The 26,874-nt window shown below is 51.7% G+C and overlaps 1 protein-coding gene across 2 annotated transcripts in view; it reads left to right on the top strand.

Moving 5' to 3' along the window:
• Window positions 1-1,797: 1,797 nt before the first annotated feature.
• Window positions 1,798-26,874, top strand: part of Lrp1 (LDL receptor related protein 1) — a 79,738-nt gene continuing 54,661 nt past the window's right edge. For both annotated transcript variants that reach the window (XM_071609742.1, XM_071609743.1), the window contains exons 1-8: window positions 1,798-2,316; window positions 10,577-10,699; window positions 13,100-13,237; window positions 15,393-15,512; window positions 17,005-17,133; window positions 17,238-17,501; window positions 26,203-26,365; window positions 26,475-26,697. In XM_071609742.1, the coding sequence (XP_071465843.1) occupies window positions 2,250-2,316; window positions 10,577-10,699; window positions 13,100-13,237; window positions 15,393-15,512; window positions 17,005-17,133; window positions 17,238-17,501; window positions 26,203-26,365; window positions 26,475-26,697 (1,227 nt within the window). In that variant the 5' untranslated portion in view covers window positions 1,798-2,249. The remainder of the gene's footprint in view (window positions 2,317-10,576; window positions 10,700-13,099; window positions 13,238-15,392; window positions 15,513-17,004; window positions 17,134-17,237; window positions 17,502-26,202; window positions 26,366-26,474; window positions 26,698-26,874) is intronic.

Here is a 26,874-nt window from a genome sequence, read left to right as displayed (position 1 = left end):
ATGAAATGGAGTTTTAGGAAAATTCACTTGTGAAAGTAAGAAAGCTAGGGGGAGACCCCTCACAATACTTAGGCTACATATACATGGTTGCTCCAAATATCTTTTTCCTGACAAAGTTGCCTGAGGTCACCTTCAACAAGATTTCACTTCACCACACTATGAGCGGGAGTCCTGATAGAAACCCACATAGTAGGCATCCATTAAAAATATTTGGACAGTCTCTGCTTGGCCTGGCACTGTGTTAGGCCATAGAGGCTGGAAAGAAGGGAAAAGACCCCACTCCTGCTGGAGGAAACCCTCTGACAGTTAAAACAGAAAACCTGACATGTATTTCAAAGGGGAAAAACTGACAGGCTTTAAGCATAGGTTGGTTCGACTGGATATAGGAAAGAAAGACCCTGTCAAGTTAGCCAAAAGTCTGTTTCCAACCTGAAGACTAGTCAAGTGACCATGGCCCTGAGCAAAGAGAGCCAGGACAAAGCTCTGGTTTGGGGGAAAGGTCAAGCTCACTGTCATTAACAGACAAGTCCTTTGCTTCTTCTCTTTGTGCCACTGTCTGACTGGAGTGAAAGCCCTTCCCTGACCAGAACTTAAGAGAGAGAAGGTTGGTGCAACTATCCCTCAACTCTAATGTCACACCTCTATCAGCTGAGGTCGCTTGCCGGTCTCCCTGAACTCTGAAAGATATAGCTTCAAACGGCGCCCAGAAGGGGGCAGTGGCCAGAAGCACGTTCACCCGCCCTAAAGCATAGCCTTCTGGACTTAAGACTATCATTCGCGATCGGGCTGAGCCCGGGGACAAAGGTCCAGCACTCAGCAGACACCCCCTCCGAACCGAGGCCTGAAAGCGGAGGTCTAGAGTCCCTTCTCTTATTCCAAATCCCCGTTGCTCGGAATCTAAAACCTCGACTTGGTGGGAAGCCAGTCAGAAGGTATAAAACACACACACCAAAAAAATAAATGAGCCCGATTTAAAAGGGGGTGGCCCTTCCTCAACCCCACCCGCTGGTGACTCACCTCCCTCCAAACCAGGGCCTGCCCCTCCCGTGCCCGGTGCCAGGCGAGCAAGGCGGGGCGGGTCCTAAGGTGGGTTCCATCCCCGAGCCCTAGGCGGGCAGACAAGCTCCAGCGTGTCCCCTCGGGTGTCCCTGTTTACTCCGAGTCCGGGAGCGAGGTGGGGGCGGGCCCTCACGGCCCCTCCTCCACCCCGCCCCCCTCCACCGCAGGCCCCAATCCCGGTCCCGGTTTTACAAAGTCTTCAAATCAAAGCTCAGCCTTTCCGAGTATCTCCACCACCAACTGGCGGTCCCTGCCCCCACTCCGGGCAGGGGAAGCACAGTCACCGTTCCCCCAAGGAAATCGGGTCTCGGCCCAGACACCCGCTCCTGGACCCCCCAGCGAGGGCCTGAAAGCTTAGGGTATGACACCGAGTTTCAAAGAGGAACGCTCAGATCTGCTCGCCCACTACCCCAACCAGCCTTAGCCCCTTCAGCCCTCTGGAGCGCAGGGGAGAGGGCCAAGTCACCGGAGAGGGCGCCCCAGGACCCCAACCGGCTAGCGGGCTCCCGGACTCCCACTCTCGGACCGCTTCCCAGAACTCCGAAGCTCGTCGCGGCTCCGATTCCCCCTCCCCAGGGCAGCGCGCCAAATCGACGCATGCGCATTGGCAGGATTGCCGCGTAGCTCTTTCTCCCCCCCCCCTTTTCTTTCCCCGCCCCTTCCCTCCCTCCCTCCTGTCTCCGTCCCCTCCCTCTCCCCCCTCAGTCCCCCCCCCCCCACGGCACTTCAGTCCGAGGAACAGCGGTGCGAGCTCCAGGCCCGTGCACTGAGGAGGCGGAAACGAGGGGCGCCCCTAGAGCTCCATCAGGCCCCCTCCAAAGGCTCCCCACCCGGTCCACGCCCCCCACCCCCCCACCCCGCCTCCTCCCAATTGTGCATTTTTGCAGCCGGAGGCGGCTCCGAGATGGGGCTGTGAGCTTCGCCCGGGGAGGGGTAAAGAGGAGCGAGGAGTAAAGCAGGGGGTGAAGGATTTGGATTTGGGGGCAGGGGGCGCACCCCCGTCATCAGGCCCTCCGGAGTGGCTTGGAACTCTACCTCTTCACCCACACCCTGGTGCTCTTTGCTTGAAGGAAAGAATAAAAATAGAGAAGAGGAGAGCAGGATAAAGGGGGACCCCCCAGTTGGGGGGGCGAGGGTGAGAAGTAGCAGGACCAGAGGGGAGGGGGCTGCTGCTTGCATCAGCCCACACCATGCTGACCCCGACGTTGCTGCTGCTGCTGCCCCTGCTCTCAGCTCTGGTCGCGGCCGCTATCGATGGTGAGTGAGATTCCGCGGCCCCCTCGGACCCCTGGGGGCATCCCCTCCCCAGCCCCCACTCCGGTGTACGGATGGGGAAGAGAGACGCGGGAGGGGGTGCCTTTTGTTATCCCAGTCCAGCTGACACAGCAACGGCCCGACTGGAGGCGGGGATGGGGGTCCGATTTGGGAGATGGGGGCCCTGGGCAATGATGCTTGGGGGGAGCCCCCAGTCCAAACAAAGACCAGAGGCCTGGTTAGGGAGAAGAGGCTCCCCTTTTTCTGATCCCGGGATTGAGAGGCCTTCTCTTCCTATCCCTGGTTGGGGAGGGCCTCCGCCTCCCCTACATCCTCCACCCTCCCACCCCCCATCTGAATTGTGAAGGAATTCAGATTTGCAATGTACAGCAGCAAAAGGGGGCGGAGGGGGGGGGCTTTGCAGTAGCCTCTGGAGGCTGGAAGGGGAAGCCGGGCCAGGGTGCCCCCCTGGGCAGAGGGCAGACAGGCCCGAGAAGGCTGTAGGTGGAGAGAGGGAGGGCCCCCTGCTTGGGTGTGGAATCGCCCCCGCAGCCTTGGAGGCCTGGGTCCATAATTCGGGGCTGGCCGCCTGGGTTCCGAAGTGGGCACTTCCCCTTCTCAAGGCCTCTGTCAGTAGCCTGGGTAGGGCTGTGTTGGGGGGTGCAGGAGAGGGCAGCATGCTATGTGACTTTGAATTTCCCTTCTTAATTCCTGGGAGCTTTGAGATGAAAAGACGTCAGATGTCATCATTGGGGAAGGGGGCTGAAGAATGGCCTGGAAGGCTGGGGTAGGAGGGTGTGAGGAGGCTTTTTTTTCCCTGACTTCTGGCTTGATCGCAGTTTGGATTGGAAGGAGAGTTGGAGGTTGGATGGGGGTTATGGCTATGCTCCCCCCACCCTAGTTCCTCCACTCCTTAAGCAAATATGTTTAACCCCAACCCCACCCCATCTCACACACTGTATACTGCCCTTAGTCTTGGGCTAGAACTGTGACCTTTTGGAGGAAATGGGGTCCCCTCTCCCCTTTTTCTGTCAGCTGTTTTTCCTCTTACTGTGAGTCACCAGTTCAAGTCTTGCCCAAGCTTTAAGCTGGGGTCATGGGGTTGGGCTGGGTTGGGTTCCTGACTTGAAAAGGGCTGGGTTCATCCCTTCCAGACATCTTCTCCCTCTCACCCAGGGACAAAACAGCCTCATTACCATCATACACCCCTCCTCTGTCTTGTAAATCATGGCAGGCTTGGACTAGGAAAATTTTTCTATGAAACCAGATTATCTACCCCCACCCCCATCTCTTCTCCCTAACTTGCTTCAATTGGGAGAAGAGGGCTAGAGGGTCAGGAAGCAGCTGTGCCCAGAAAAACAGTTTATTCAGTGACCCTCAATCATGCCATCTTGGGGACTGTCTGCCTCCCTCCCCCCACCACCCTGAGCAATTATCTGTCCAAGAGAAGAGGCTCTGCCCTGAAAATCCTCCAGACCAGCCCACATACCACCGTCTGCCCTTGACTCCTTCCAGGATCGAGTTCTTTCCTCTTTTGAGCAGCTCTGTGAGGGGAGAAGGGAAACTGAGGCTGAGAGATTTGTGTGCAACTGCCTCTGGGAGGGAAAGAAAAAAAATGAGCAAAGAAGACAATCAGGACCCCCATGAAAAAGGGCAGATGCAGTTAGGCAGTTAGGTAGAAGCAAGGGGGTCTCTATGGAAAGCAGAAGAGGTCAGGAATGAGCTCTAGACAGCTGCCCTCGCAAGGTCCTAAAGGGGTCCTAACTGCCACACTGAGTTGTCCGTGGTAATTAGATGAGGGAGGCTGGATATGTTCTCCTTAGCTGTCTTCCTACCCTTTCTTGAAATCTCTGCCCTGTCCATCTCTGACTTTCCAGTTCAGACAAACTCCACAAGTCCCAAGAAGAGGACCCTTCCTCAAACACACACCAGTATTTCCATCCCTGAAATGGGAATATGAATATTCTGCCGGGTAGGAAAGGAGAACTGTATAGAAACAGATAGGTCCTCCTCTATCCAGAGGCAGCGCCTTGCCCATGTCCCTGTCCTCTTACCTCTGGATGCGCAGCAACTGAACTTCCTTCTAAGCTTTTCAGAGAAGAAAATCTCCCTGCCGAGCTCACCTGACTTAACATTTAACCTCCTTCTTCCTGCTGTCCCAGACCTTGCTGCTTTCCCTCTGTGCCTGAAACTGCCTCCTGGGTCCCTTTCTTTTTGGGAAGAATTGTCATTCCTCCAGTAGACAAACTTTAGTTTACTTGCTGCTGGGGAGGATGGAGAGAGGTGGGCTGTAGAATAGGAAGAGGGATTATTGATGACCCTGCTCCGTGATCAGGGGATATTTTGTAGTGGAGAGGGTACCCCCAGGCTGAAAGAGCTCAGAGAAGAAAGCTGACTTCCTCTCTACCGATCCCACACACCCACCTTGAGCAGATATATTACCACTTCTAGAAAAGGTGGGCAATTGAAGTGATCTATGAGTCTGGGGTTAGCCTCCTGGCTCCCTGAGGAAGGTTCCAAACTATATTCTCCCTGCCCAGACCCATATCCTAAACATCTCTCCTTACCCTTATCTTTCAAAGCAAGGATGGATAAGAAATTCATTGGGGATTATTTTGATATTTGGGGTTGTTTCTCAAGACTTCTTTTCTATCTAATCTTGTTCCTTCTCCATTTTCTCCAAATTCTTTTACCCTCTACTGCTCCCCCATCACTGGGCCTCCCAAAGATGTTGGCCAGGGTCATGGCCCAAGTCAAATCCTGTCCAAATCCCCCTACTCTTCAAAACTCCTTTCTGGGCTGGGGGTGTAACTCAGTGGTAGAGCACATGCTTAGCATACTTCAGACCTTGGATTGGATTCTCAGCACCAAAAAACCCCCAAACAACAAAAAGCGACCCTCTTTCCTTACCTTTGGGAAACCTTTCTACACATGCCTGTGGCCACTCTTTTCCTTCCTGCTGTAGTTTCAGCCTCCCCAGTATTCTAGTCTCAGGGGGTCCTCCCCACCCCTTGAACTCCCAGTTTTTCGGGTGCTCCAGCTCTGGGTGGAGGGTTTGCTGTCCTTGGACAATCTGATGCCATTGAGCCAAACTGCATAAGGGTCCCTGACTTGGTGATGCCAGTGTGAGCACCAGGGAGCCTGCCCCCCCTGTGTTCTGTCCCAGATTTCAGCTTGGTTAGCAGGATCCTGCATTGTTTGGAGAAGGAAGCAGTTGGCTCTGGAGTGTTTCCGGTGCAGTGGCCTCAGGCACCGGTGTAAGGCCTCCCTGAGAATGAGATGAGGGGTGAGGGAAGAGAGGCAGTCACCCCTCTTGTTGCTCCTGGGGAAAAGAGTCTTTCCCAGGCCACGGCTTCCCTGTCTAAAGATCACAGCTTCCTTCTTCCCTCCCTCCCACTCTGTGGGAGGCAGTGACCCCTATTTTTTCTGGGTCTCCAGAAAACCATGTCTGGGTCAGATACTGTTAGTGCTAGGACTCTGCAAGCCAGGATATATGCTGCCCCCCACCCTGCTCTGAATCTTATGAGGTAGTCATTCTCTGGGTTCATCCCAGGACAACTGTGTCACTGTCTTGGCAACCACTGGGCTGAGCCCCCTTCCTATCTCTTTGCCTGTCTGCTTTCCTGTCTTTCTTTCTTTTTTCATACCAGGGATTGAACCCAGGGACACTCAACCACTGAGCCACATCCCCAGTACCCACCCCAGCTTTCCATTTAAGACAGGGTCTCACTAAGTTGCTTAGGGCCTCACTAAGTTGCTGAGGCTGGCTTTGAACTTGTGATCCTCCTGCCTTAGCCTCCGGAGCCGCTGGGATTTCAGGTTGTGCCACGGTGCCAGGCTCTGTCATTTGTTAACACATGTGTGTCATCTTGGCCTTCCAGAACTTCTCTGTTGCCCTTTTGGTTCCTCTCTTATTTGCCTAGGCTTCATGGCATTTTCTGCCCTGACTTTCTGCCTTCTGTTGCTTGTCTTACTTCTTCTGTGTGTCTCCATTCACCTCTATTAAGGCTTGGTATCCCAAAAGCTATGTAGGTAGGATAGGGCGTCTTTCCTACTTCTTCCCTAGCTCCCACATGACCATTTTGGAGTTATTCATCCTCTCTCTGGCCACATCCAGATTGTCCAGGCAACAGTGGAAGTTCTCTCTCCACTTTCCTCCAAGCTCCTTTCACTAATTTTGGGATGGGTTTTAGAAAGTTTCTGGAAGAAGGAAACTTGATACCTTTTGTGGGCCAATAGGGGGAAAGGAGGTATTTCAGAAGAAAGGAGGTTAGACTTATGTCAGAACTTCCTCCTGTCAAGAGAGTCTGAGAACTGAAGGAAAAAGATGTGGAGAGTAGGTCAAAAGCTGAAAGCTTTTACTTCTGGTGAGCAAAGGCCATGTAGGGGTGTGGTGGGAGGGCTTATAACGGCCTGGTGAGAGATAAGCTGACCTTTGCAGGCATTTGAGGGGTCTGGATTTTATTTGTGGGGAAAGGAAAAGATGATAGGGAGGTCATGGGTCAGGCTAATGTCCTGCTGAGTCAATATTGACTCAAGATGGAAGGGGAGACCCTTCTCCTCTCCTGGCGGTCCAAGTCACCCCATCTGTCCATCTGTCCAGGCCGCAAAGCAGAGGCCCAGACTCAGGAATGACAAAAATGTGTCTGAGCCTCACTGAGCTGCAGGAAGGAGCCACCGGGTAACACCCAAAATACATAAAATTCAGTGGAAAGCTCTCCGTTTGGTTCTGGGAGGCCCTTGCTGCCCCACCCCCATGTGTTTGAAAGGTCAGATTCCTGTAGGCTCTGCCCCCCAGCCCCTCAGCACCCCTGGCTTCTCTGCTCTCTTAGATATACATTTGGTTCCCTTTAAAAACACCTCCCACCAGCCTCAGAGGGAGAGCCTCTGTCCCTTCAGCCTTGTTCAGGTCTCCTAGTCCTTGAGGAAGTCTCATCTGAGGCTCCCAAGGTATTTCGAAGACCCAGGTCTCTCCTCTGGAGAAGACTCTGTTGAGGCCTGGGCTCTTCCCTCAGCCTCTTTTGCCTCCCTTCTCCTCCCCACCCACAAGTTCCCAGAGTGGGACAAAGGATGACAGCCAAGGCCCAGGCAGGGCAGTGGGGTCTGTGTTGTGTCTGGACACACACCCAAGCCCACACCTCCTGCCCTGGCTCCAGCTTGGTGGCCCTGGGGGCCATGGCTGGGCTGGGTGCCTGAGTTGGCGGGGTGTGTGTGTGTGTGTGTGTGTGCGTGCGCGCGCGCTTGTGCGAGGGTGTTGGCCAAGTTAGCATGGCGGTCACATTCATCTCCAGGCAAAGCTGAGAACAGACTGGCCCTGTGTCCTGGTGTACTTCCTGCAGCCTCACTTACTCTCCTCCCTCTCCGTCTTCTCCTCTTCTCCCTCTTCACCTCTCTTTGACTCACCCTTGTCCTTGTCTGTCTCCTCCATGCCCTCCTCCTCTCCGAGGGGCCCTGAAGGCCACACTCTTCAGTTGTCTCCCACTCTGTGCCAGAGTGCTCCCTGCCATTTGTTTCCCTTCTTAATCGGGCTCCACACGCTCAGTTACTAATCATTCCTCCGTCTCCTCATCTGGGTTTTGAGGCTCTAATTGCGTTAATACAAAGTGTTTGAGACTTGTGGCTGGCCAGAGCAGAGCCAGCCCTTAAAAGTGTTAGCTCAGGTCATTGGGAAGCCCTTGTTCTCATGAGGTAGGGGGAGGTAGGGGAGGCAATTATTTGCTTCCAAACTTAGGGCAACGTTGACCACTATCAAAGCTGCAGGCCACCAAGGTGGGTTGCCTGGGTGCTGTGTTCAGGGGCAGAAGGCTCCGCAAAGGGCCGGCTTTGCCTGTAAGCAGATTATAAGTTTTCTCCCCCACCCCCACCCCAGCTCCTTCCCAGCTCAGAGAAGGCTTCCCTTGGCTGTGGAGACTGCCCCAAAGTAGGTTATGTGTTTCTTTCCTCCCCTCTTCCCCTGAAGGAAATCAAAGACAGGCCTCAGCCTTTTCACAGGAGATTCCGAGGGCTTTCTCCACCAAGGCTGATGGGAAGGAAGTTCCTTCACTTTTCTCTATGATCCTTGTGCTGCCCTGGAGCTGGGGAGATGTGCACCCACCAACCCCTCTGCCCTGGGGCCAAGGAGATGCTGCTGTGGGACAGGGGCTGAGTCTTCCTCTTCCTTTCACTTGCTCCCATCCCCCACTCCCCTCCCTCTGCAAGAGCACATCTGGTTTGTGAATCTCTCTCATTCCAGCTTTCGGAGTTTGCCAGCTGCTGTTTCCTCTGTCGAGTTCAGGCCAAAAATGGGGGTGGGGGACAGTGGGGGGACTATATGAGGGCCAAAGGAGGGGGGACCATGGCTGGGACATGGAATGGTGGGGAGGTTAGAGTGACCAACCAGTGACCTCAGGCCCTGGCTGCAAGTTCTGCCTTCGGAAGGAGGAGGGGCATGAGTTAAGTTCCAGGTTAGGAAAGGAAGATGTGTCATGGGGTCTGGGGTGGCCTGGAGGTCCCTTTCTGGGTTCCAAACATCCCATCTGCCTCTAAGTCCCACTGTAGCCCCCTCTCCCCCCCCGCGGCTGGCGGCTTGGCTGGCCAGGGAAGTATGGTTCTCCGCATGCTAACTAGGCTGGGGGCTGTGTTTCCTGGGAAGACCTCACAGCTGGCCCAGTGGGGCAATGAACTCGGCATTATCCACCTCCTCAAGGGGCCTTTATTCCCGGCTCAGGGTGGGGGGAGGGAGGGGGACTTCGGAGGGGGGGCCTGGCCTGGCCATCCTTGATGTGTTTCCTGAACTTAGCTCTGGTTCTGGCCAGGGGCCTGAGTGCAGTCCCCTTTGCCAGAGATGGGGGCTAGGGAGGGAGGACATTTTAGTGTGGCCCCCAACAGACTCCCTCCTTCCTTGGAGCCCTGACACACTTTTCATACAATTCTGTCTCTGCCCTGAGTTTGCATTAGTTGTGTACAGCTGTCCTCCCTGGGGACTGTGGCTCCCAAGAGACGGAGTGGGCATATCACCCTTCCTTGGCACCCCTGCACCTAATACAGTGCCTGGCGCAGAGCTGGCCTTCACTGTGTGCCAGTGGCATAGAAATGGACTCAACACAACCAAGGAAAAGTTGACAAGGAATCCGGAGGCTGGGAACACAGTCTGGGGTTGGAGTGAAGGACTTGGTGAATGGCACTGTGTCGGGGTGGAAGAAATGGAGAAATGGCTCCCGAGGACCTGGGGGAATGGAGGCTGGGGTGGACTGCGCTGGTGAAGTCAGCTGAACTAGGTTGAGGACTGGTTTTGTCACTTGCCAGCTGTGTGACCCCAGGAAAGTCTGGCCCAATTTCTGTGAAATGGTGGTGTTAGCTGTCCCTATTTTGTCATCCTGTGGAGAGGATTAGATGAGATGATACATGGAAAGAACTGGTTTACCACAGTTACCACAGTTCCCGGCACATACTTAGCCCACAATATTGAGAATTAACTGTTAACATTCACCATTCTCATTCCTTTTTGGAATACAGGATGGGGGCAGGGACAGGGACAGGGACATGGGTGGGAGGGTAGGGCCAGCAATTCTCGGATGTAGTAACTCTACAGGTTGGCAGGGCCAAAACTAGCTCTTAGAGCTCGTGCCAGCCAGCCCCCTGCCTCTGCTCTCCAAGTCTAACATCCTGAGCAATATTTACCTCAGGATAGCTTCAAAGTCCCCCTCCCCAGGTCTAATTAGCAAGAGAAGACATGACTTTAGAGAGTAGAGGTAGAAGCCAATCTCTCAACCCAGCCTTGACCTTCTGGCCTTCTGCAGATTCCATTCTGAGCTATGCTGTGTGCCAAAGGCACCCCCCCCCACACACACACAGTCCCACCTGGGGGTCTGGTGCTTAAGGTGATGGGTCAAGGGACCAGGAGTGTCCTAGAGGGCAGAGAAGTAGAGAGGTTAGCACACGCTGCCATCACTGTTAGTCAGCAAAGCCAGGGGTGCTGGTGTCTGGTCAGAGTAAGTAACAAGAGCAGCAAGGGCTTTGACCCAGAAGGAGCAGCAGGGACACACTGGACAGGCAGCCTAGGGGACTTGGTGGTGGGGGGGGACAGTAAAAAATCCCCTTGAATCCTTCCCCTCCCCTGCCACAGGTATGCAATAGTGTCATGGAATGCCTCCCAGCCACCCCCAGCCCCCAGGCACACAGACTGCTGATGTCTGGTTAAAAGGAGGACTCCTAGGGAGCTTTAGAGTCTCAGAGTTGGCCTCCACCCTTCATTTGCATTCTCTTTTTTCTTCCTTGCCCCTAGCCCCTAAGACTTGCAGCCCCAAGCAGTTTGCCTGCAGAGATCAAATCACCTGTATCTCAAAGGGCTGGCGGTGTGATGGTGAGAGGGACTGCCCAGATGGCTCTGATGAGGCCCCGGAGATTTGTGAGTACCTTTTCTGGATTCTTCTCCCTAAACCCTTGACTTATCCCTTTCCTTTGGCAGATGTTTGGGATGAGGACAATTGCTCTTTAGCCTGGTGTGGACCTTGTTCTGTGACAATGTTTGTCCATGACACAGCTAAAACTGCCCTCTCCCTCCTCTTCCAGGCTCCCGGCAGGGAGCCGGGTGTGCGTGGAAATGGCACCTTAGATTTCTCCCTTGGCTGCTACACCCTGAAACCTTGTCAGGGACAGAGTCACTTGGCTTCAGCTTTGACAGAAGGAAATGGCGTGGCCATCCATCCTTCCCTTCTAGCTCGTTCCTCTCCTCCCCAGCTTTGAGCCTCCCTGGCCCTTGATGAGTGGCCTTCAGGCCCTGCCCGGTACTCTTTACGTCCTCAGGCTCCCAGGCCAAAGGCCACACATTTTTGCTCGGCCTCTGTACCAGAAGCCCCACCCCCATGTGTTTCCCGACACCCCATCTTCCCCTGCCCCCAATAAATGGTGTAATCAGAGGCAGCTGTTTAAACTGGGAGAAAGGTCCCCGCCCAGCCTTCACCCTGCCAGTGGGGGTGGAGAACTTGCTGGCAGGACCCCAGAGTCCTGGCAGAGTTCTGGGGTCTCCACCTTCATCATCTCCCCTTCTTGGCTAGGCGATCCTAGACGGTTGGTCTCTGTCCTCTCTCCTGGGCTTTATTCTGCTCCAGTCCCATATCTTCTCCCCATGCCCCTACCCATAATTATCAGGAGTAATTTTAGGGCAGAAAGGGAGCCACCAGTTCTCCCTGCCTTACCCCTACACCCTGCCCTGGAGGGCTTGGGGCCAGGGGTATTGGCCTGGAGTCTCTTCTTGTCTGATGACAACTTTGCCCCCACATTTCTGACTCTGTGCTCTAGTGTTAGGAGTAAAGAAAGCCATTCAGAGGGGCTGGATTTGGATTTTTTGTGCATTTTTTTCTTCAGTTTGGTGTAAACCCCACCTTATTCACATCCCTACTGTTCATACTCATGGATGTTCCCGAACCCCTAATGGTCACAACATACCCACCTGACACGTCCAACTCTACTGAGACAAAGGCATAGACACATTCCCACAGTTCATGTCCACACTCTCAAACATGGAGGCAGAAACAACCTGAGCTGGAACAGATGCCCCAGACACATATACTAACAGAGGCACTGTATACTAACCCAGACTCACTCACAGAAGGGTGTGGAAACTCACATACCCAGCACCCACACTACATAGTACAAGCCACTATCCATTGCACACCGCCCCTCACTTTTGTGGATGCACTCCTATCAGGCCCATGTGGATCTGCACTTAGCATGTGCACACTCTGACACCCTGCCTGGCTGGAGGGCACCAACGGGCAATGGTCTCACCATTTTACACATCCTCCTGGTATCTGTGAAAATACCAAAGGTATGACACACCAGTTGAACACATCCTCTGACCCTTCTCAAATCCTTCCATCAAGTTGCCGCTCTGGGTTGGAAGTCCAGGTTAGTGCTGTCCAATAGAAATGTATTGTAAGTCAGATATGCAATTTGGAAATCTTCTGGTAGCTACATTAAAGAAAAAGAAACAGGTGCAATTTATTTTAATATTTTATCCATTGTATGCAAAGTATTATCATTTTAATATAATGTCCATAGAAAATTATTAGAGATCTTTTGCCTTTTTTAATATTGTCTTCAAACTCCAGTGTGTATTTTTTATGTTTTTAACTAATTAAATAGTTTATTGTTTAGATGGACACAATACCTTTATTTTATTTATTTTTATGTGGTGCTGAGGCTTGAACCCAGTGCCTCACACATACTAGGCAAGCACTCTATCACTGAGCTACAACTCCAGCCCTCCAGTATATATTTTCTACTTATAATTTGTGCTCATCTCATTTCAAGTGCTCAGTAGCCACATGTGGCTGGTGCTACATATACACAGTCCAGTTCTAGAAGATTTGGTGCTGCTCCCTAAGCTCCATGCCCTGGAGATCTGTGGAAAGGAGGTGTTCTTTATCATTTGAGCTTATCCATGTTCCCCTTAGCTCAGCAAAGCCTTTCACCTCTGACTTCAGCCTGCCTGCTGAGTGTAGATTCTTGAGGCATGCATTGGGGTCCACAGGCATAGAGTGTCTGTGGAGTAGATCCTTTGCAGAAGGCCTAGTTTTCCCTCTCTACCTGGCTATTCTCAAATGCATTACTATTGTTGGGAATGGTGGAGGAAAGCTCTAGGTTGAAGGGTCTAACCAGCCCCGAGGCCTCTTGAGATCTAAAAAATATAGGTGACTGAAACCCTGTCTCAACTCACCCCACACTCCACCTACCCCCAGTGAACAGCTGGCCAGACAGCTGCCATAGCTAGCTTGGTCATGCCAGCCTTTCCGTCTGCCCCCAGGTCCACAGAGTAAGGCCCAGCGATGCCAGCCAAATGAGCACAATTGCTTGGGCACTGAGCTGTGTGTTCCCATGTCCCGCCTCTGCAACGGGGTCCAGGACTGTATGGATGGCTCAGATGAGGGGCCCCACTGCCGAGGTAAGCACTTTCACATGCCCTTCTATCTCAGGTGAATGCATGAACCCTCAACCTGGCATCGGGTGGGATGAGCCACCTGCCATCAGAGGACCATCCTTATGCCTTCAGTGATGATGAAGCCTGTCCTGGTCCCCTGCCCAGACTTGCCATCTGGGCCTCTTGGGCATGGAGCTTGATCAAACAGCCCTGTGGACCTCAGCAATGGGCCTTGGCTAGGCATTTCCCTGTGGCTGTGTGTGCTTGGACAAGTCACCCCACCTCTTCAGACCCTAATTTCTCATCTTTAAAATGAAAGATCAGTGTTTTTATACACTTTGTTTTCAGAAGTGGAATCTTTTCTTCAAAAGGGTTCCTATGTGATCCTGAGTGTGAGCAAACAGAAGCAGAGGTGCTGTGATGGGAGCTGGGGTCAGGGTCTGGTTTTGTTCACTTGCTGCCCTGCCAGTGCCCTGGAAGGCAGCCTCCAGGAACTGCAGATCTAGGAAGGGTCCGAAAGCTGCTTTGGTTCCTCCTTTCCTGGCAGTCCACATCTTGGAGGTGGTTGATGGATGGGAAACCATCCAATCTGAGGAGGGAACAATAGGATGATAAGTCAGATTTCTTCCCACCTGTGGCTCAGGTCACAAGCTTTGCAGTCTTCCCTTGAAAGTCCCTGGGGGGCATGAAGAGTCTGGGTCATTGCATGAGCAATTGGGGAGGAATCTGAGATGGAGTGACAGAGCCCTTGGCCCTGCCTGTCTGGGAAAGGTGACCTCTGACTGCTGTCCTGTAGGCTGGGCCTGGAGCAGCTGGCCTTGGAGAAGCCCTGAGTAAGCCCTGGGGGAGGGGCATTTATAGGGGTGGAGGGTCAGGCCTGTGTTTTGTGCCATACACATGTCAGAAAACATCTGCCTGTGGGAGGAGACACATCTGGATCCTTTCACTTGGGCAGGGAGTGTGGAGCAACAGAGTTTGTGGAAGATCTTTTTCCTTTCCTTTGGTTGATTTTATCTGAATCTCCTGGGAAGGGATATAGAAAATGGGCTTAGGGGCTATAGGCAATTACAACTCATACCCCCTTCCTACAGATGGTATGTTTCCAAGTTCGCTTCCTTCTGAATACCTTTTTAGTTTTGAAAACCGCCCAGAACCTGTAAGGCCTAGGGTTGAGACTTCTTTCTCTGTTATTACAAAAGTTGGGCCTCTTCACCCCCACCTCATATCCAGAAGAGAAACTCAAGAGTTCTAAGTTTTTCAGGAAAATGACATTCCCCTGCCTGGGGGGAGGCTAGACAAGCAGTGCATTTGGGCTCTCTGGTGGAAGTGGGGAAAAGAAAGAATAACTGGGGCCTGGCCCCCCATCCCAGCTCTTCCTGGCAGGCTTAGTGCCTTAAACGCCTTAGCATCTCAGCGGTTCTCTCTCCTAGGTGGGGAGGGTGGCGGGGGTGTGAGGCAGCTGGACAAAGGGGTCTTTGTGGCCCAGCCGCCTGGCCCCACGCAAGGCCATTAATTGGGTCGCTGGTCTGGGGGGGGGGCAACTGCTCTCCCACCTCTCCCCCCTCCTGTCTCTCTCCCTGCTGTCTCCCTGTGGAAGTGGGTCAGTAGCAGAAGAAAGATTAGAAAGGGATCCTGAGGGAACCAGTTTTGCACCTCCTCTGCATCCTCTACCTGGACCTTGGGTTTTGTCTCTGAGGTCCCTGGGGCTCAAGGAACAGATTGGAGGGGTGCTTCCAGGCCAGCACCAGGACACACGTGATTCCGTGCCAGCCTTTCCCCCTCAGCTGAAGCCAGCATTCTAATCCCTGGGCAGTGCAGACCAAGAGACACATGAAAGGGATAAGACTCACTGTCCCCTCTTCCTGTTGACCCCAGCAAAGTACTAGAACACCTCCCATAGGGACACCAATAGTCCCAAGCAGCCATAGCAGGAAGAGGTGGGTTCTAAACCTTAACTGGCTATGTGACCTTGGGCCTGCCTTAGGTCCTCCTTGGGTTTCAGTTTCCTCACTTATAAAATATGGTACATGCTTCCTTCCTAAGGCCCCTTCCCTCTCAGACACTGCAGCCCTTCAAAGTGGTTTCTGAAGGCTAATTGGAGATGGGGAAGGTTGCCTTGGAGTGGGGGTGGCTGGTTGGTCTGGAGGCCTGAGTGTGTATCTCTCTGGCCCCTATGCAGAGCTCCGAGGCAATTGCTCTCGGCTGGGCTGCCAGCACCACTGTGTCCCCACACTCAACGGGCCCACCTGCTACTGTAATAGCAGCTTCCAGCTGCAGGCGGATGGCAAGACCTGCAAAGGTATGTGAGCTGTGCTTGCCTGCATATGTGTGCATGCTGGGGCTGACCTGAGTGGGGGAAGCCAGAAGGAAGGGGCAAGAGGGGGAGTTCAGGTCATGGCTAACCGTTTGTTTCCACCAGACGTTTGCAAATTCATATTAAAATTATAGATTGTATGGGAATTTTCTTGTTGTAAAAAAGTTAAAACATTATGCATAAAAGCCAAAGTTTCTTTTAACAAATTCTCTTCCATTCTGGTCCCCTTCCCATCTCTTTGGAGGTCATCTCTGCTATTGGTGCTATCTAACTTTGCAGACCCTCTTTTATGCCATGTATCTACACACGCTTATGGAAAATCGAATCGGAAGTATTACTTATGTGTGTATTACTCTTTTTTGCATACATAGACCCCATACCATACTCTAGGATCTTTATAATGTTTTTCACTCCAGTGTGTTCCAGCAATTTTTTTCAATGTTAATAAGTAGAAATCTACCTCGTTCTTTTAAAAACCACTGTGACGTATAACTATTACCACAGTTTACTTGGCCTTTCTCCCTATTGATGAGTAAGATGTTCCCATTTTTCCCCTGTTACAAACAATGCAAACTTTTCTGTTTTAAATTTGCCTCCCTCAGTCTTTGTTGATGCCACCTTCTCAGCGAAGCCATCCCTGATCGTCACGTTGGGAACAGTGCTGCCCAAACACAGTTAAAGTGTGCCCTCTGTGTTCTCTGTCTTCTCTCTTGTGTGTGTGTATGTGATATTGGGGATTGAACCCAGGGTCTTGCACATGCTAGGCAAGGGATCTGCCAATGAACTACACCCCCAGCCCCTCTCTGCTTGATTTTTTTCAACGACATTGGTCATTTTCCACTGCACTAGCATTGCATCATGTACTTTTTCTTTGTTTCCCTTATTATTATAACAGTATTCCATTTATTAGCAGAATATAAGTTTCATGAAGTCAGTGATGTGGGTCTATTTTAAAATTCACTGGTATTAGTACATGCCTATAATCCAGCTGTTCTGGAGGCAGGAGGATTGGAAGTTCAAGGCCAACCTGGGCAACTTAGTGAGACCCTGTCTCAAAATAAAATAAAAAAGCAGGTGAGGATGTAGCTCAGAGGCACAGCATTTGTCTAGCATTTGTAAGGCCCTTGGTTCAATTCCCAGTATTGCAAACAAAATAAAAATGTTGAATTCACTGATGTATTTCCTCTCCCTGGCACATAGTATATACTCAAGAAACCTTTTCTGAATGAATGGCTGGCTGATATAGATAGATAGATAGATAGATAGATAGATAGATAGATAGATGTTTCTCTAGAGTAGATTCCAAGAGTGTACTTTCTGGATGAAAAGGTTTGGACATTTCATACTGTAATTGATTCTGCCAAACTTTCTTTCAGAGTAGCTATAAGAATGGACACACTGGTGGTGTCTGAGAGCACCCGCGTTCCTTCCCTCATTACAGTGGAAATGACCATGTTCTTCTCCTTTTCCTTGGTAGACTTTGATGAGTGTTCAGTATATGGCACCTGCAGCCAGCTCTGTACCAACACAGATGGCTCATTCACGTGCGGCTGTGTTGAAGGATACCTGCTACAGCCAGATAACCGCTCCTGCAAGGCCAAGAATGGTGGGTGAAGTTACTGTGGCCACTCAATGCAGTTCCCTGATGAGTAGTGGCCTAAGAAGTCCAAGGGCTCTAACTTCACTGACCCTTCTCTACCCCACCTCCAGAGCCAGTAGACAGGCCCCCTGTGTTGCTGATTGCCAACTCCCAGAATATCCTGGCTACATACCTGAGTGGGGCTCAAGTGTCTACCATCACACCAACCAGCACGCGGCAGACCACAGCCATGGACTTCAGCTATGCCAATGAGACCGTATGCTGGGTGCACGTTGGGGACAGTGCTGCCCAAACACAGTTAAAGTGTGCCCGCATGCCGGGCCTGAAGGGCTTCGTTGATGAGCACACCATCAACATCTCCCTCAGTCTGCACCGTGAGTCAGCCACTCCCAGCTTGGAGGGCAGGGGAGGGCCGGGGAGGGCCGGGAAGTTGAGCAAGGTGGAGGGTGTAGACAATATGACCCCTGTCCGGGGCAGAAGCCTAATCAAAAAGCCCCTGACTGAGGCTGAGGCAGGGGGCTAGGCACAGTGTTGCCTGTTTGGGACAGGGGCAGAGCCATGGCAAGGCCTCTTCTCCTCTCTCCAAGCTGTCTCTAGATGACTCTCGCATTTCTGGCCCAGGACTGAGGGAGGTCTCTTAGGAGAAGGGAGGGCAGAGGGGATAGTGAATAGTCAATCTCCAGAGACCAGGGACTGTCCCTTCTCTGAGAGAAGAGTGTTCATTAGACCGCAGAGGGGCTTTCCCATGCAGTAGGAGCCTGAGGGAGCCCTGTTAAGCTGTGAATGAGAGGCAGAGGAGCCAGGGTCTGGCTGGGTCATCTTCCATGTGCCATTCTTTCCCTTGGTGACATGACCAGAAAGTCTTCCTGCTGTGGGGTGGGCGCTGAGATCCTAAGGCTATTTCTATTGCGGTCAGTGATTATGCTGGGAGGAGCTATTCCCTTTAGGTTCCCTGGGCAATACTCTGTAGTCTCAGAGATGAAGAAGGGGTGTCATGGCTCAAGCAGGGTTGAGTAGATCCAGTTCCTGGAGTAGTCCCTCTCTTCTCAGAGTGGTTACACAAACAAACAAAAACAGCTTTAGAGTCAACATGTGGTATCATCACATTTCTACCAAATGCCCCACAGGGGTGAGGAGAAGAATATGGCTTATGATTGATCTGCTCCCACCTCCCAGGGTAAACTGATCCGTGACCTTGAGTAAATCAGAATTCCCTCTCTGACTTGGTTACTTAATCTGCATAATGGGTTTGAACTTTTCTGTCTAGATCAGATAAACTAAAGTAAAAAGTCTTCCATGAGGTTTAGAATTGTGAGCCTTGGGCCTTTGTAGAAGATGTTCTGTTTTTTCAGTGTTAGGGATGGAACCCAGGGCATGCTAAGCACATGCTCTACTACTGAGCTACATCTTTAGCCTCTCTAGAAGATCTTTAAGTTCCTTGGTTCAGTTCCTATAATGACCCCCAAAGAAAACAAAGATCCTAGGAGGTTACAAGGGATTCACTCTGGGAGAGAGAAAGGACCCACTTGGGGGTGGTGGAGAGCAGAGGAGCCCTTCACTCTCTGTGGCCTCATCATAGGATTCACACCACTGCCTGTGACTCTTCCAGAGCATTCCAGATGGTGTCTTTAGGCTGTTGGCATCAAAGGCTCATCTTTAATCAGACATGGGTCCTTGGGGTGATGGGCTGAAGGCTACCAAGCTCTTGAGGGGTGAGAAACTCAAGAAACCCTATGGTCATTAGGGTTCCATTAGGGTGGGATTGAGGCAAAACCCCTGGAGACAGCTACCTACCTCCTGCCCTCACCTACCACCCCACTCAATAAGCATGGTTGGGCAAATAGGTCCAGCAGTCTCCTCTCCAGCCCTGCCTCAGTGACACACATTGGGCCTATGAATAGGTGGCTATGAGGTGCCCTGAAGGGAACCTTCTCAATTCTGCTTTGGCCTGGTCCTTCATCCTGACTTCCTCCCCAAGAGATATAGAAAATAACCTTTGGAAGACCCTCCCTCTGAAAACAGATTCCCTTGCCTTCCAGTCTGCTAGGTTCATGGGGGCCCCTCTGGGGCAGAGTCCCCGAGTCTGGAAGAGACCAAGTTTTTGGGGGAAGTGAGGGGTGAATGAGTGGGTTCCCCTTGCCTTCACTTCTGTCCCTCCTTGCCCTGCCCCCATCCCACACCCCTGACGCCAGAATGTCTGGCTGTCACCCTGAGGATGGTTGTTTTGCTCTCATCCCACAAACTAATTATGGGCCCTGAGCTGAAGATGTCGGAAGTGTCTTTCCCTGGCACCCTCCCCCATGCCCAGCTCATCCCCCTCCCCAGGAGGAGGCCTGCCCTGGGGTATGGGGTGGCTGGGCCAAGTACTCACCTGCTGTAGTGGGCTGTTGGCCTGTAATTAGCTCCCCTGGAGGATGAAGGAAAAGGCTACTGCTTTCTCCTGCTTTCCCTGCCCTCCCTGCAATCACCCCATTCTTTGCTGTGACTGTGACCTCTGTGGACCTTCCTCAGCCCCACACAGGAGGTGGGCCCCTGGAGGCAAGAGTCTGACAATTGAGAGGTGTTGGAGCCAGTGAAGCCAGCCTGCTATTGTGGGGAGAAGCGGGAGTCTGCCCCAGAGAAAACTCTGGAAACAGAAATAGAATAGAAAAAAGGAAGGAGGCCAGGAAGTGAGCCTGGTTCACAGGAGTCCTGGGGTGCAGGAGCCAGATCTGCTCTGAGTCCTGAGAGCCCTCAGGAGGCCTCTCGGGGACCCTGCAGAGTACGTGCCCTTGCTTCCCTCTACTGAGGCCTGGAACGCTGACCCTTCTTCCCCCAGCCCCATGGTTTTAACAGCCTGAACTGAGGAGGAGGTCATCTCTTCCCCTCCTACCTGGGATTACATCTTGGGGTACATCCTCCCACTTGCTGCTATGCCGTGGCATGAGGAGACCTATGTGGTTCTAAATCTATGACTGGAGACCTTGAGTGGTCAGAGCTAGAAGAGAAGACCCTTAGCAAGCACCAGGGGCTAGCCCTTAGTTTTTTCTTCTTTCTTTCTTTTGGTGCCGGGGATTGAACCCAGGGGCACTTAATCACTGAGCCACATAACCAGATATTTTTATATTTTATTTTTGAAACAGAGTCTCACACTAAGTTGCTTAGGGCCTCACTAAGTTGTTGAGGCTGGCCTTGAACTTGAGATCCTCCTATCTCAGCCTTCTGGGAGGCTCAGCAATTTAGCAAGGCTCTAAGCAACTTAGCGAGACACTGTCTCAAAAACAAAATATAAAAATAGCTGGTAATGTGGCTCAGTGGTTAAGCTGCTGGGATTTTAGGTGTGCACCACCATGCCTGGCTATCCCCTTAGTTTTCAATACTGCTTCTCCCAAAGAGGCTATGTCTTAATTTTAGGTGGTACACGGACCACCTAAAATATATATTATATATAATATATTATATATAATATATATATTATATATAATATATTATATATAATATATATATTATATATAAATATTATATATTATATATAAATACATAATATTTCATAATATTATTAGGAAATTTCTATAACTAGCATATCTATAGCATCGATTGTTTAGGATTCAGCAAAATCAGAAAAGAAAGTTGATTTGAAGATATAGTAAATATTCATGCAAACCATACATACACATGGCAAGTATTTTGGAAGTGATATACAAAAGGCTGAAGTTCTGGAAACTAAGGCCCAGAGGGATCAACAGACTTGGTAGTTCCAAGCCAGGACCCGGCCTGCCGACACTAACCACACACCCACTCAGGGGGAGTTCTGCAGGGCTGGCCCTGGCCAGGGCTATCAGTCAAGTCTACTGGCTCCTCTCCTCCCTAGCTCTGTCTTTCCTTAGCTGAGCTCCTCTGGCCTGTCCTACCTTCAGCCCTGAGGAAGTTTCCACTATAGGAAAAGTAAGGTAGGGGGGCCCTGGGCAGACGGTGGTATGGCAAGGAAGGATCTGAGGTTGTAGGGGGCTAGAAGGGAATGGGGTCTGCTGAAATCACTCAGCAGGGTTGGACTATGTAAGAGAGGATGGTCTGGAGGGTCTTGGAGGTTCCTGGGCTTTCCCTCCCTGCCCCATGCTACATGGAGAAGAAGGAGGTGAGCGTGGAGGCCCAGAAAAGGCCCCTAAGCTGCAGGCAGCAAGGTTGCGAAATGGGTCCCTAAGTCCAGCTGGCCAACTTCACTTTTCTCTCCCTCCCTCTTTTTTTTTTTTTGGTGTGTGTTTTTTAAAATCACAACAGGAAATGGGGTAGTGATTTGTCTAGAGGGAGGCAAAGAAGGGGCAAACAGCAGCTTCTCTGAGTGGTATGAACTGGAAGGGGTGCTGCTAAAGGCACCCAAGGCCTCTCCCATGCCCACAGAGCACTTCCAGATTTTATGTGAAAGATACCCCCACTTCTATGGCCTTTCTGACCCATGGGGTGTCAGAATACAGGGGAGGAGATGTCTAGCCACCCTACTTTTTGGCCCTGGGCCCCCTGCATCCTGGCGCTTTGGCTTTCCCTTCCTCTGTTCCCCTTCCTAGTTTCCTAATCATCTAACAGCCTTTTCTTGCTCCTCCTCTTCCAGCCAAGGTCGGGCCCTGTGTCTCCAGGCCCAGATCCAGCCCTGTCCTCTCCTCCCCCGCTGTCTCCTTGAAGTTGCCTCTCCACCCAGCCTGCCCCCAGAACCCTCCTCCCTGTTTTCAAGCCAAAGGAAGTAACTTAACCAAGACGGACATGTTTTAGAGGCCGGCAAGGATTTCTCAATAGTGCAAAGACCCTAAGACAGTGGAGTAGAATCCTGGCGTCTCATCTCTGGGATCCAGGATGAAATGCCTCTTGAGGACCCTAGCCAGTCCAGAGGAAGGGAGCAGGGTATAAACTCCAGGCTGGAAGTATGAGAAGGTTCAGAAAGGCTACCCAGGGCAAAGGGTGGCAATGTGGCTAAGGTCTTCATTGGAACAAAGAAGAGCTGAAGCCAGGGCCCAGCAGCAACAGCAATGAAAGTCCATGTCATCTAGCAAAGCTTCCACCAGGCCTGTCCCACAGTCTCCTCCTCCACCTTTGAAGTCCCCAGATTCTCAATCCTCCCAACCCTCTAGGTTTGAGATCCCTGAGTGGATTAGAGACCATCCTCTCCCAGTGTCCTGGGGCAGCCCAAGGTCACAGAAGGAAGCAGAAAGGGAGGGAAAAAGTCATATCCCAGCTTTAGAACAGCAAAGTGAGGACTCTGTATTCAGTAAACATTTGTTAACTGAATCAATATATGTGTGTCCAGTGCTGGGGACAGAGATGAAAGGCAGTGTCCTGCCCTCCCATTAGCTTAGTCAGGTGAATAGGTTGTGATGAAAGATGCCCCTGCGGCCAGTGGAGTCTGTAACAGGGAAAGCTGCTTCCAGTGGGGTAGGCGTCCTCTGGGAGCCTGAGCTGGTGTAGAAGAACAATGACTCTTGGTCCCCAGCTGCTTGCCCAGAAGGCCTGCCTTTACCAGGAGGCCTTAGGGCGCTGGCTAGAAGCACAGACTTAGTAGAAAAGGTGGGACAAAATGGAGTTGGTGTGAGGGAGCATGGTGGCCTGAACCATAACTCCTGTGTGTGGAGTGCTTATTACGTGCCAGGCCCTGATTAAGTGCCATTAATGTACCATCCCATTTTACAGATATGGAAACTGAGACAGAGACATTGAATAACTGGCCCACAGTCCTACAGTTCCACAGTTGAAGGTGACAGAACCAGAATTCAGACCAAGGCAGCCAGTGTCCACAACCTGGTTGGACCCAGCATTGGAAGGGCAGGGGTCCTGGAATCAGGGCTAGAATTCAGTGTGGTCCCTTGGGGTGTGACTAACATGGAAAGTGGATTCTCCCTCCCCATCCTGGACCTTGCGCCATACCCTACAATCTTTGACTGTGTTGGGGGACGTTTTCTCAAGGCATAAAGACCCCATGCTTCCCCCAGATTTCCTTATTTTAGAGAAAATAACTGAGTCTTATAACTGGTAGGGCCTTCTTGGGAATCTGGTGAGGGCCTGTGTTTCTGGGAAAATAGCCACAATTTGGGAAATACTTCTTGAACAGTGTGGGTGCTGGAGAAGTTGATAACAACTGGAATTGTGGGGAGTGCAGCCTGCCCAGCATTGAGCTGGGGGTTGCAGGGAGGGCTTAGCACTTGCAACACACATCCCAGGTCTACTCTGGGACCTGGAACTAAAGTCTTTGGCAACATCATAGACCACCTATGGTCTCCTCTCTGATTCACATTTTTCTCTCCTATTCCCTAGTCTCCTTTTTTTTTTTATGTTGGAATCCCCAACTTCTCTGCCACCAGACCACCACCAAACTCCTCCCTCAGAGTCCTTCCCTCCCCTTGGATTTATTTGAGATTCTCCTGTCTGAAGGACTGGGGCCTTTGGTCAGGGCTTCCCCTGAGGGTAGTTCTCTTCTAAGTTTGTGGAGCCAGAATGCTTAGGGCCTCTAGGCCAAAGCCCAGGGCTCCATCTGGCTCCCAAGCCATCCAACAGTTAGGGAGTTGCCCCAAGTAATCTATGGGGGAGCTCTGGAGGGAAAGTATCCCCTCCTAACTTGACCCTATCTTTCTGTGTTGGCTTTGGCATGGTGGCTGTGTGTGTGTGTGTGTGTGTGTGTGTGTATTGGGGCAGGCAAAGGAATCTGAACTTTAGGAAAGAGGAAAATAATGTGGTGGAGGGGGTTGGATAACAAAGGATTTTTGCTTACAACTAATAGTCTCCAGCTGCAAAAATACCAAAGGGGAGGCCAGGCAGGCCAGGACTCTGGTTCTTGCCAACTCCTCACCGGCCTGCTGAGTGGGGCCCTTGCCTGGCCTTTGGGGAGGTGGAAGGGGAGAACAGCCAAGGGTAAATATCTGAGAGTAGGGACCTTCTCTCCTCCTTCCTTCCTGGAAGTGGGAAGGAATTCAGGTCAGCCACATCCTGAGGCTTGGGAGGATGACTGTGGAGATGGGGGCACCCAGGGATGGGGGCACCAGATCTCTGCAGGTTTCTTCCTTCTCTTGCCAAGGAATGGTGAATGGGGGGGGGGCAGGGGGGTTGCAGGGTGTTGCCAGCCCTAGGGCTGGGCAGTGACTCAGGGAAGCCTCAGGAAGTTGGAGAGGACATATGTGCCAGCTGGTGCTGGGAAAACAGCTTGACTGATGAAGTGTGCACACAGGCCAGCAGTCCCAGACCCCTACCGTGCCCACCAAAGAAAGGGCACACAGCCCTGTTTGACTTTGCGCTGCCTTGCTGGCTGCCTGGGGCTGTAGGCAGGTCCCCCACTTTGGGCCTTCAGTTTCCTTTGGAGGTGGCCCAGGCATTCCTTTTAATCTAGTTTCTCTCTGGTAACAGTGTACAGGGCAGTTTGGTAGCCTGGACCTTCTTTCTCCTTGGTCTGGGCCTTCCCAGGCTAGGCTGCCCTGTCTCCCCAGGATGAGGACAGTACTGGGGGGCCTGCAAGAAAGAGTGGCTGGGTTTAGGGATGTGTCAGCACTTAGGGGGGGTAATACCTCATCCCTGTGACCTCTTTCTCCAGTCATCTTGGGGTGGAGTTTACCAGAGGGGACCTGAAGAGGAAACTGGTTTGATGAAGGCCTACAATTGGCTCTTTCCCTTCCTCCCCACCCCAGCTTCAGTCCTATGACTGTGAGTCAGTTACCCCGCCAGCCAAGTTCCTTGGGAGCCATGTTCCTGTTCCCTTTGCTCCACCTCCTGCCACCCCCCTTACGCTCCTCACCCCCCACCTCCCCACACCCCTGCCAACTGTTAGGAAACAGCCCCTGAATCCCTGTGGAGAGGAGGGGGGATTAGGGAAGAGTTGAGCAGAGCTGAAGTTATTATACCTGTAGCTGTGGGGACACAGAATAAGACCTACTTAGGGTTGAGTGTGGGGAAAATTTCAGTTAAAGGCAGATAGGCCAAAGATTTCTTTACCTGTTAGGACAATTGGTGAAAGTAGTGTTTATGGTAGGAATTTCCCAGTTTGCAACAGGCATTACTTCTGTTGGTAGTAGTTGGAAGGAACAGTGGAGGATAGAAGGCCACTAGTGGGTCCTAGGAGGAGGGGTCCAAAGGAGGCCAGCAGTCCCAGGCTTCCTGCCTCCTAAAGTTCCACTATCCTTGCTCACTCCTCCTTTCTTTGTCCCTTCCGGGCCTCTTCCAAACTCTCCAGAACTGTAGCTCCAAATGAGTGGCAGCACCTGGTCTCCGTCTTCTCCCCCGATTCTCACCCTCCTGAAGCCCCCTCTCTTTCTGAACCATTCCCCAGTTTACCTTTGGTGTCCTTTCTTGACCCTCCCTATAGACTCTCTCCTTCAGGCCTGTATTTTTTCGCCCGTTCCTTCTGATCTTCTTTAGGAAGTTGAGCAATAGGAACATGGAAGAAACAGGGTTGTGGGGTAAGTAGAGGAAATTTGGCCATGTTACTCGTTCCCAACCTTGTACCACCATGAACTTTCCCTTTTCGATGTGAGTGGATCCCATATTTTGAAATATTTTTCTCCCAAACTGGGTTTATTCATGTGTATCCTGCTTTTCCATTTTAAAAATTTATGCAACACGGGTAGCTTCTGGTCAGTTCTTCTGGTTAGCATAAGATAGGTAGACTTACCATATGAAGTGAAGCCAAAAGTCTAGCCAAAAGCAAAGATGTGATGTTTTCATTAGCCTGGATGCTCTTATCTCACGTAAAAGCAGATTTGAAAAAAAAAGTATTGGAATGAGCTAGTGAACCTGTCCTACCTTTTGGTACCCCAGGAAAATAGTTCCTGTTCAAGGATGTGCTAGAGTTGTAGAAGAGTGTTAGTTGACCTCAGCTGGTTTTTACCCAATACCCCTGCTTACAGCAAAACTGAGCCCAACCTGGAGAGTTGGGGCATGTCCAGGCTACTCAGAGTCCAGATGTGTACAAAGATGGCTTAGGAACAAGACCAAGTGTGATGCTGCTGATGGTCCCCATAGGAGCTGAGAGAGAGGAGATGATATTGGGTACCCTGGGCTCTACACCAGTCAAGAGGGGCTGCCTATGGGAGGATCTGCCTTCATAGCTGTTTCATTCACACTCTCCAGACGTGGAACAGATGGCCATCGACTGGCTGACGGGCAACTTCTACTTTGTGGATGACATCGATGATAGGATCTTTGTCTGCGACCGAAACGGGGACACGTGTGTTACTTTGCTAGACCTGGAACTCTACAACCCCAAAGGCATCGCTTTGGATCCTGCTATGGGGTGAGAGTGGCAGGCGGGGATTCTGGCCCTGGAAGTGGGGAGGCAGACACTACAGTAGGAAAGAGGGTGTCCAACGTCCAGACACCATTTAATGTGCATCTGCCTACAGGAAGGTGTTCTTCACTGACTACGGGCAGATCCCCAAGGTGGAGCGCTGTGATATGGATGGGCAGAACCGCACCAAGCTGGTCGATAGCAAGATTGTGTTTCCTCATGGCATCACACTGGACTTGGTCAACCGCCTTGTCTACTGGGCTGATGCTTACCTGGACTACATTGAAGTGGTGGACTACGAGGGCAAGGGCCGGCAGACCATCATCCAGGGTATCCTGGTGAGGGAGCTTTTGTCTGAGCATATTGTGAGGGAACCATTAACCAGGGCCTTCTGGTAAGGAGGAAGCCTTTGCAGGGGAACTGATCTCTAGACCTCCAGGTAAATGGGAGACAGTATGGGAACATGGTTGTCCCCAAGTCCTTTGGGGGAGTTAGGTGGGCAGGAGCACTTCAGA

Source organism: Marmota flaviventris, chromosome 3, assembly GCF_047511675.1.
Source record: "Marmota flaviventris isolate mMarFla1 chromosome 3, mMarFla1.hap1, whole genome shotgun sequence".
NCBI lineage: Eukaryota > Metazoa > Chordata > Mammalia > Rodentia > Sciuridae > Marmota > Marmota flaviventris.
Note: the sequence above shows the minus strand (reverse complement) of the source record. Positions and strands in the feature narration are given on the sequence as shown.